Source organism: Buceros rhinoceros, unplaced genomic scaffold, assembly GCF_000710305.1.
Source record: "Buceros rhinoceros silvestris isolate BGI_N320 unplaced genomic scaffold, ASM71030v1 scaffold13274, whole genome shotgun sequence".
NCBI classification, from domain to species: Eukaryota; Metazoa; Chordata; class Aves; order Bucerotiformes; family Bucerotidae; genus Buceros; species Buceros rhinoceros.
The window spans coordinates 2,452-13,246 of record NW_010410108.1 but is presented as its reverse complement, the minus strand read 5'-3'; the positions used below and the strand labels follow the sequence as shown (position 1 = coordinate 13,246).

At 40.9% G+C, this 10,795-nt stretch overlaps 1 protein-coding gene across 1 annotated transcript in view; it reads left to right on the top strand.

The window, feature by feature from the left end:
- The window catches only part of LOC104492880 (CLIP-associating protein 1-like), a gene marked incomplete at its 3' end in the record, with an annotated part of 50,261 nt that extends 43,875 nt beyond the window's left edge, over nt 1-6,386 (top strand). Inside the window, exons 16-19 of the mRNA XM_010135483.1 lie at nt 2,369-2,536; nt 3,309-3,358; nt 4,535-4,705; nt 6,363-6,386. Of these exons, the coding sequence (XP_010133785.1) occupies nt 2,369-2,536; nt 3,309-3,358; nt 4,535-4,705; nt 6,363-6,386 (413 nt within the window). The remainder of the gene's footprint in view (nt 1-2,368; nt 2,537-3,308; nt 3,359-4,534; nt 4,706-6,362) is intronic.
- Nucleotides 6,387-10,795: the final 4,409 nt, after the last annotated feature.

Below are 10,795 nucleotides of genomic sequence, written 5' to 3'. Positions count from 1 at the left end.
GTCAGCAGGAGATGTCATACAAGGTGATCACATGGGACGGAGTTATATGTGCTTGTTTCACTTCCTTATTGTAATATTTTATTGTCTTTTTATTTGTTTGAGCAGGTAAAATGCTTACCTGAATTGTTCAAGAGTCCAGAACTTGTAACGACCTCTCTCTCTTTCTGATGCTGCACTTGCTTGCAGTTAACTCTGATTTCTTCTGTTTAGTACTGGATTTCTAATACTTTTTCTTTGTGGCCTGTGTGCAAGTCCTAGAACAGAGTAATGCTGGGCACAGGTGAAAATTGGGAGAGGAGTGGCTGGTGAGCAGTCCTGCAGAAAGGAATCTGGAGGTGCTGGCTAACAGCAGGCTCGGTATTAGTCAGTAGTGTGTGTGTGTGTGCCCTGGCAACCAAGATGACAAAACACGTCCTGGGGTGCACCACACACAGTGTGACCAGCCAGTCAAGAGGTGATTATCCCACTGTATTCAGCTGGTGTGGTCTCACTCTGAATACTCTGTGCAGCTCCGAGCCTCACAGTTTAAGAAGGATGTGAAGGTCCTGAAATATGTTCAGAGGAGGGCAACAAAGCTGGCTGAAGGGCTGGAAGGCATGTCCATGAGGAGCAACTGAGGACTTTGGGCTTGTCTAGTTCAGACAAAAGGAGGCTGAGGGGTGAACTCCTTGTCTACAGCTTCCTGAGGAGGGCAAGTGGAGAGGGAGGTGCTGATCTCTGCTCTTTGGGATCCAGTGACAGGACATGTCTGCACCAGGGGAGATTTAGACTGGGTGTTAGGATGCATTTCTTTACTGAGAGGGTGGAAAAACACTGGCTTCCTGGAGAGGTGGCCAATGCCCCAGGCCTGTCAGTGTTGAAGAGGCATTTAGACAATGACCTTAACAACATGCTTTAACTTTAGGTCAGCCCTGAATTGATCAGGCAGTTTGGACTAGGTAATCATTGTAGGTCCCCTCCAACTGAAATAGTCTATTCTATTGTTATTTGCTTCTCTTGAAATAAAAGTCCTTGTGCTAGTCTGCTGCTAAATGGGATGCTAAAGTAAATATGAGATACTGAAACAATATCATTCTGTATAATCTATAGAAAGCTTTAATATTTGCAATTAATTTTCTTCTGTTGAAGATGGCTTGCATTTCCATTAATGTCACGGTACTTAACAGTATTATGCTGATATACCAGGATCATGCTGTTCTGCAGTACTGGGTTAGTGGTTGGACTTGTTCTTAAAGGTCTTTTCCAACTCAAACAGTTCTGTGATTACATTAACAGTTTTTTTTTCAGAAAGGGGATGCTGTAAAACATGAAATCAATGTACAATGTATTTTATTAAGTGCTACGTTCTAAGCAGAGGTGATTCACAGTAGGACTGTTTAAATCCTTTTGAAAGGGAACGTGTCCATCACTGAAAAATACAGTAGGCACTGAGACTTCACAGCAAGTGACTAGCTAAGCTGAATAGACAGCAAGGAGAATGACATGAGACTTCAGAGAGCAGGCTTGGTTCTCAATTCCCATGTTTCTTAGTTAACAGCGTGGATGATTGTAAGACAAATTTGTTTCCTTCCAGTGATGTGAGAATGCATGTGACTTCTTTGAGGCTCTGAGGACTGGCTGTAACACACAAACAGTTCTTGATTCATTTATTATAATGATCTTAGTCTTAAATTGCCTGTTATTTGCCCCCGAAAAGTGCTGAGAGTTTTCATCTCCTTTGTGACGAGAGTGAATGGAGTTTAGCTATCAGCCAGGAGATTTGGACCAGAGAGGAATTCTTTCCTCATCTTAAAATGCTCTTTTACTTTAAGCATGGCACTGATTGGAAGTCTTTTGGAGCATCTCTATTTTTTCTTGTTATTTCTTCCCCAAAGGACAATCAACAGCCTCAACTCAGTACAGAAGATTTGTCTTCTGCAGCATTGTAGAAGTTTGTTAAACTTAAGGAATAAAACACCACCAGCTGGTGCTTTCCTGAATCAGGCCCACACGTGTGTTCTGCTTTTGGCATGTTTTTGAAGTGGCTATTGAGCACTCGGTCCCAAACTAACAGCAGTCTAATGGGTCTAGTATCTCCCATGTACAGTAGACAGAGGGATGAGTGTGCTTCTTCTGTGATAAAGCTTTGTTGGCTTCTTGTGGTTTTTCAATGCACCAGATGGTGTGTTCCTCTTATTTTCATTTGGTTTGTCTTCTATGCGGCTGTTTGAGAAATACAATGGAGAAAGTGATATGTCCTAAGTGCGTCACAGGGGCAAGAAATGGTAGAAATAAATGGGCTAATGAGCTCTCTAATGCCAGCAGTGAAAGGGCTCTGCCCCGTAAAACATGACAAGGAAATGTTCACAGTATTGTGCCTTGTTTGCAGGTGTTACTGGGGTTTCCACAGTCACTTCAGTCGAGAGGCAGAGCATTTATACCATACCTTGGAGTCTTCCTACCAGAAGGCCCTGCAGTCACATTTGAAGAACTCTGACAGCATCGTGTCCTTGCCACAGTCAGATCGCTCCTCCTCCAGCTCCCAGGAGAGTCTCAAGTAAGCTCTTTGAGACTATCCCTCCATTTAAACAGCTGCAGCTATCTCCATTGAATGGAGGAAGCCATCACCTTGCCTTGTCTCATCTGTCATTGTTTGGCCTCAACACTTGGTTACTCCAAAATTTTCTTTCAACTAACATTGTATTAAAATAAAAAGCCAGCAAAACCCACTACTGGCTTAAAAAAAAGTCATTACCTTGACTCCATAAATAATTTTCTAGGAAGCTTTCTGTGCGCAGCAAATACTAGTCATTCCTTCTGTGTGTGCTTAATGCTTGGTTTAAAATTATGTCTTCAGCATTAGTCCTGGAGTTCTGCCTCTTTCCGTATAAGAGTAAAAAAAAAAAAAAAACCCCTACATTTGAGTTGCAGCTGGAGAATCAATGTGTAACTGCTTTGTAGAATGTGTATATTTTAGCTTCTCTTAGACATAGAGTCAGCTTAGGCTCCAAATATCTGCAAATTAAAATGTGAGATCTATATGGAAAGTATCCATAACCTATTGGTGAGTTTTTAAATCTGCAAAGTGTGTTCTTAAAAATATCATCTTACTCAAAAAATGTACATAGTGATATTTTTTTGTGGTGCTCTTGTAAAGCGTTTCATGGTGGTACTGTGTTTATTCTTAAACAATAAGCTTTGTTAGTCTATTCCTATATATAAGTAATTTCCTATTAACTCAGTTGTGTACTGAGGGAACAGAGTAGCACTGTTGGTGATGGCTATGAAATCCTAGTTTTGTTTTAATAAATATTTATATTAAATTCTAGCCGTCCATTGTCTGCCAAAAGAAGTCCTACTGGAAGTACTACATCTAGAGGTGAGAACAGGAGCTGAAAAATGTGCTCGGGTGTTGCGGAGACAATGTGATGAGTTAGAGTGGGAATTTCAGACACTGTGACATGCAAAGAACATCGATCACTATTTACTGCTCCTTAAAATGGTAACTTAGTATGTAAAATTTCTAATTAGTTCTGGGCCCTACGCCAAATTCTGTGCATTGTCTGCTGGTATACTGATGCTCTTGGAAGTTAGTAAATTGTTATTGCACCTGAAGGGAAGGCTAAAAAGCCTCAGTGAAAATTTCTAGTCAAGTTATGTTTAGCTGTGCAATAGCTGGAATAAACTACCGCTGATGCTAAGACAGCTACGTAGTCTAAGGTGCATTCACCTTTACAGTTTTCTGTCGTTTATTCTTTGGTTTCAGCACTTACTGGAACATTGTCTGCACACAAGTTCTGCAGTATTAAATTCCATCTTGTTGCTAATCTGTTTTTACTGTCAGATGGAATATTTAGGTGCAGCTTTCCTGTCCTAAGTAAATGCATACAATGATCTAAATGATACATTTTAATACAGAATATGATAGACAAAACTTTGTTGGTAGAAGATAAGCAGCCTTCTACACCTGACTGAGATTAGGTCCTGGCTGGTTTGTGTATACAGTACACCCTACTGAGACCTTTGATTCAAGGAGATACTGTGTGTAACGAATGGGATTGTGCACACAAGTGCATGTTTGCTTCCAGCTGAATAGTCAAGCTTCATGCATAAGAGGGTAAGCATCGTCAAGTGATGGGAACAGCAGTTCTCATGAGAAGATGAGGCCTTGGGATGGAAGTTAGAACCCGGACTGAAGGACCTGCAGGTCTGTTTTGGCCAGCAACTCACAAGCTGGTGATGGGTATTGTGGGTTGAACTTTCCCATCTAGCTTCTGTTAGAAATTCTTTTTTTACTGGCCTGGCAGCCTTTTTGATCTCAGCATTTAGGTTAGTGTATGATTAAGTTCTTAGAGGTATTACCAGGTCAGCACTGAAATATCTTTGCAGGCAGTGTGGGAAAGCCCACACTGCCCTGATAAAGCATTCTTAGTTGAGGTATTTCAGTGCCAGCAGAGAGCATTAAAAATAGCACATTAAACTGCTTGTCAGGGTCTTTGAAGCACACAGCTCAAATTAATCTTCTTTATTCTGGATCTCCCACTCCCATCTGCAGCATCTACAGTAAGTACAAAATCTGTGTCAACACCAGGATCTCTGCAGCGATCCCGCAGTGACGTCGATGTGAATGCAGCAGCTAGTGCCAAGTCAAAAGTGACGTCTTCTGGAGCATCCACCCCCTTCAGTTCTGCTGCAGCCTTGCCCCCAGGCTCATACGCATCACTAGGTAAATCTACATGTTCTACTCTTGCAGGTAGCTTTCTTTGCTAGCAGGAAGTGCCTTGTAGTTTTATTTGAATATTAAACTCTTAACTAGAAGAACATATCTGTGAGAGAGTTACCAGCTTTCCAGGATCAGCGTGTGATCTCTTGCCCTTTGGAATTAAGGAGAAAATTTGGAACAGAACTGACTTGAAGCAACTTCGTAGTTTTTGAATTGTATAATAGTCTGCGTCTCTCTCTTCTTCCACAGATCTTATTACAGTTCTGGGACGCTGTCAAGGAAAATTCTTACTGCTCGATTCCTTTTGACATGTCCCTTTTTCTTTTCCTTCTTTCTTCCCTCCTTTCCTGAAACTGCTTTTCCATTGTTTTTATGGTTTGAATAGTGCATCTTAGTTGAGTTTGATTGCTTTCTGTTTTGAAAAGAGAAAGATGTTAGAAGCAAAGAGCAGGAGTCAGCCTTTCTGTTGCACCACAAAGGATTTAAGTGTCTGTTCCTCATGCAGACTCTCTTTGGATTGTAGCCACATGTTACATTATTCTCTCAAAGCATCATATATCACTTTCAGGTGCCTCAGGATTTCTTACAACAAAGCTTGCATTTGATCTTTTTCTCCTGGCAATGCTGTTGAAGGATGCATGGAGGAGGAAATGTAGGGCAGTGGCTGACACTGTGTTTGCAGAGCTTCAACATGGTTATGAGCAGAGCTGATCATCTGAGCTAGTTTCTCATTCTGCTGGTTTCATACTAATGTAATTCTTCTCATCAACTTACCTTTACAAGAGGGGAAAAAATCAGAAAACAGTGATCTTGATTTCAGCTGTGTAGATTGTCTTCGCAGAGCCAATGGAGAAGTTACTTCTCCTTATCGTAGGGCATTTGGTCTTTTCACTGATAGAATGTGCTTGGTCAATTATATTGGGATGTTTCTATAGATTCCTTTTGCAGACAGGTTTCTTTCACACTTGAAATGTTTTACCTAGGCTTAAATGTATCGGTTGTATTTGGATCAGAATTTGAATTCTTATTCTGATTTCAATTGTTCATACTTGATTCAAGGTTTAGATACATTGCAGTGAAAACATGATACAGAACTTGACATTGATCTCATAATAGCGTGCTTCTGAGCTTACCAGTTTTTCAGTCATGCTGCATACTGGCTTCAGTGGCAAAACTGCTTTCACACAGACTTGTGTCTTGAGGAAGAATGGAAGAGGGGGGAAGTATCTACTCATGTTGGCTTCATGTTCCTGAAGCTGGGAGACTGAATATAGTGTTAGTCTTGCTCTTAAAACAGGCTGTAGGATTACAGCAGCAAATGCGCTCTGAGTGATGTGAACATGGCTGCTCCTGAAGGAATCTGCTTCCTTTTGAGCTAGTAGGGACTCTTGCCACACGCACATTCCCATGAGAGAAATGCTGAGACAAACAACGTAAATGGAGTTTGGTGACAGCTGGCTATTGCAGGAGGGAAGACCTGCAAGCATGTTCTTCAGATACGTCAAGCTTTGATTTGCTGCTAAGTAAAATTTTTTTCATTTCTTTAATTGTGTTAAAGTTTTTGCATATTTCTGTAGCTAATACATAGTGCCCACTTCTGTTGATGTTGCCAATTTTCCCTGTTAACCCTTTCCTTATTTTTTTTTTAATTTGCCTAAAGATGGTACTACCACTAAAACCGAGGGTAAGCAAGCAGTCTCTCTGTGTAACTGAGGTGTGTCCACAGTTGTACCACCCTACCTGCTCTCTGTTCTCAAAGTGTTATCTGGTTCTCATCCATGTTCACTGGTGACCTGCATGAAGTGTTGCATGGTTGTCCTGCTCATTTTGATGCCATGGGGTATTCTTCAGTTTCTCTTCGAGCTCTTCCCTGCTAATAGGTACTAGTCTGCTTTTATGACTTCTGATCACAAAAGTTGTACGTGGGCTTCTGTATTTAAGCACAGGTTTTGGTTGAAGGTGACCTGCACGCAGATTAAAACCAAAAAACCAAAACAAACCCCCAAACCAACAACAAAACCCAGAAACCAACACAACAAGGCTTGTGTTTTCTTGCTCCATGATGTGTAAAGGTTTGCTGTGTTTTTCCATCCAAAGCTCAGGTTGCAACTGCCAAATGCTTCTGGGAACACACTGGGCAGCAAGAGAATTGAATGAGATGATCACATGGCAGAAAAATGAGGACAGTAAACAACGATCTCTAGGGAAGGAATATTTAGTCAATCTCTTTCAAACCTGAACACTTTCCTGTTGTTGTTAACTGTCTGAGTGACATGGCTTACATCTAAGACAGCTGGACGAAAGGCTTTTTGTTAAGAACACTGAGCCTGCTAGTTGGGAGGGCTCTCAGTCTGTTTCTCTGGCTCATTGTCAAAGTGTGTCCTTTATTTCTTATTTCTCAATCAAAAAAGATCACTTTTTCTGAGGTAGACAGGAGTTGAAAACAACAGTCTTCTACACAGAATGAAGACACACCCCCTACCCCCACCCCTGCCATAAACCCGTTTTTTCCTGATGCAAGTCTCTTTTCAAGGGATCTATTACTGTCTTATGGGACTGTGCTCGTATCCTCGACGGCTGCTTGTGTTTGGATGTGGTGGTCTTACAAGTGCCACAGTGCCATTCTGCCGTGTGCGGTTTTTTCCTTGCTGTTGTTGATGCATTGATTTATTATTTAGAGGAAAAAGCATCTGCTGTTTTCAGAATGGGTGTTCAAACTTAGTGTTGAGAGATGAACTGGCTCTGCATCCTGGGCAAGTGTTTGTGCTTTCTGATCTTTCAGGGGTAAGGAACAGAAGTTGGCCTAAATGTCTGTATTTCTAAATCAACAGTGAATTAGATGAAAGTTCCAGACTGTTGTAATACTGAGCTGCTTTTATTCATTGATGACTCTTCTTTTTTTCTCTTCTTTCTTCCTAGTTATCCAACCTTTCTATTTTCAGCCTAACTTTGAAATGTTGAATGTTTAGCATTAGTTTATGAAACACCCTATGCAAGTCTCAATCCTCTCCTAGTCTGTAATATTTGTGGAGGCTTGTTCCACCAGCTGTCCTCTGAATAACTTTATTTATAGTTTATTAAAAGGTTATTAGTAGGTTATTGTGATAATGAAGAAGAGTGGTTTTTTAATTTGATTGGGTTTGGTTTTTTTCAATTCAGCTACATTGGAAGCAGATTAGATTTGGTAAAATCTGTAATAGAAACCAGCAAGTTGCCTGGGGGGAAAGATTGTGAGATGAACTTTCAGAAATGGCATTTGTTATTTCCTTAATGTTAAATACTAAATCTCACCACTTTTTGCTGTAGGAATTCTCTTTTTTGGGAGAATGAGGATCAGGGAGGATTGTAACAACATGGCACACTAGAGCCAGACCACTTGAAGGATGAGTTTAATCACTGTTTGAAACTCTTCATTTTTGTTTTCCTTTGAGACAATTGAGTGAAAATCAGCCTTTGTTCAAGATTCAGATCAGAGCTAAGAGAGGTCTTCTGCCAGCTCTCTGATCTGGCAGAGTTTGACAGGAGTGACAGGGAAGGCAAAACTTTGTATTCTTGACATAAATGTAAAAGCTAAGGGGACAGGGGAAGATAAAAACATCTCCTTGTTCTGGAGATACCTGTGCGTGCAAGGGAGACTCTTGGACAGCATTTCTTCACGTTCCACACTTGTGCCCCTAGTTTGGGAGTTTTTTGTTTGTTTTCTTTTTTTTTTTTTTTTTTTTTTTTTTTTTTTTTTTTTTTTTTTGCAGGTCACCAGGAAGTAATTTAAGAGCAAATCCCTGTGTGGTTTTGTTGTGGGGTTTTTTTGTGTGTGGTTCAGCTTGAAGTTAAATCTACAGCCTGGTTCCCATCATGGCCTTCTGTGGCTACAGTGTAAAAGTTCTGCACCTTCGCCTCAGCCAGGAGCCAGCATTGTGTGAACTTGGCAGTTCCCATCTGCTTTGCCCTCAGTTCTCCTCAGAGTTTTGTTTTGGTGCCAGGCATCTCAAAACAGGAGCAAGATAGAGTGGGTTATGCTGGCAGCAAGAATACAAGTTAAGAGCTGACTATCAGTCTTTTGGTTGTAAGTAATGTCATCCCAGCTGAGAGACGCTGTCGAAATGCACTTTTCTGTAGAAAGGTAGCCTGAGTCCATATACCACCTAAGGCTGTGCAGGTCTTCTGCTGTCTCCATGCTGTGAGGCTGTGTTGTCTTGCAGTGCACAGTTATCTTGATGGGCCAGAGCCTTCATGCATGGGTATCTCTTGAACTTCATTAAGAGCTTTGCAGGCAGAAAGCTTGTAACACCTAAACCTCCATAGTCTTGATTGGGATTTCACAGCTGGTGCTGTGCGGGTAGCAGTTGTGCCATGTTTGGTATAACTAATTAAAAGGAAACCTTAGAAGAATTTCTGCTTGTTTTGTCATGAAATGGCTTTTCAAGGAATATTTAAAAAGGTGCATTATGTTTTCAGTACAGAATAATAGTTTAGAGCATTTCTGTTACGTGGCTGCCTTTTTTCAAAGTGAGCATAAAGACAAGCCCTTCAGACAAGCCTTTCCCAAAAGGGAGAAGCATAAATACCAGTCTGTCCTGAAACTGACAAGTTTAAAATGAAACCAGCAATTTCCAGAGCTGGTGGCACAGTCTTTAATAGTGTTTATGACTCACCAGAAAGGAAATAATATCTGATTTAATATAGTTTTCATAAAACTTAGGCTCAGAAAGAATGATCTCTCACTTGGACGTCTTAAGCGCCTTACCCAAAGACTTTGAGTAATGTGAGTTTTAAGAAATCAGCATTACTGTTTTCTTCTCTGCCTGGCAGCTCTCCCTTGTCCTTAAGGGCAAGGCTCAATTCAAAGGTACGACTGAACATGGTATCCTGAATGATGGTAATTCCTCTGTCCTCTTGGTCCATCCATTTGCAAGTGCTGACTTGATTTGCCTGTGCTGCTTGGGTGTAGAGCAAAGTAGTGCCACTATTGTTCCCTCAACCCTCTGCTCTGGAGGGAGTACTCATGCAAAACCCAGAGACAGCATAGGCTGATGCTTTCCAGTAAGGGTCAAGTGCTTCTCAGGGGAAATTATGGTGCAGTGTCAGGTCTTACACTAGTATAGCGTTGGACATGTGCTAAGAGAGCATGGAAAGCATTCCAAAGGTTGTTGTAAAAGGTTGTTTACAGATTTATATGTAAAGCATGTTTTTAATTGGTGTGTGCATGTGTCTCAGATGTCTAGGTGTCATTTAGCAGGGATGCAGCAAGGGGGGGATCCTAGAGGCTCTTTCAGGAATGGTTTTCTGCAGGCAGGGGAAAAACCCACTGCTGAGTAACCTGAATGCATAACCTGATCCGCTGATCTGTGGTGGGACCGTTAGTGTCTCAGTTTTTCCATATATAGCTCCTGTGGTTGTAGGTATCATTATTTGCAACATGGAATGGAGTAAACTGACTTGTGGAGCTGTTATATACCAATTTTAGACTATTTTCTTCAGTGTGATGTACAGGCTGAGTCTCACAAAGCCTGTGTCTACTGTGAGCACTGGGGGTGTAGGTGCTGCAGCATCCACTCAGAGTTGCTCCAAACAGCACTGCTGGGTGAAGCCTCACTGTAGAATCTTCCTTCACTCGTTCCTTTTTAAACAAAACAACCTTCCTAGACTTACGCATATGTTAGACATTTCAGGGTTGATTCTAATCCATTGATTGTTGTGGAAATGACAGTAATGTTAAAAAAAAACAAACCCCACAAATGGTTTCTTAACACAAAGTATTTATATGGAGTCTTTCAAAATACTTTCTGTACTAATAGCAATGTGTCACACATCAAATTTAGATCAAGGGCTTTTTTTTTCTGGAAATACTTTTATAGTTTTTGTAAACTAGTTGGGACAGTCTTCATCTGTTCCTTTGCGATGCTGTTGTCAGGCTGTAGCAATTCTTTTAAAAGCAGCAGAAAAATAATGGTTATGAAATATGAATTGCTACATCTGCACTTTGAGCTAGATATGGAAACAAACCCACTTGAAAGCAAAGAAGTTTTGGGATTGAAGATGTTGGAGTTTAGCAATAAAAAAAAAAAGTCTGAATAACTGATTTGATATGTTATT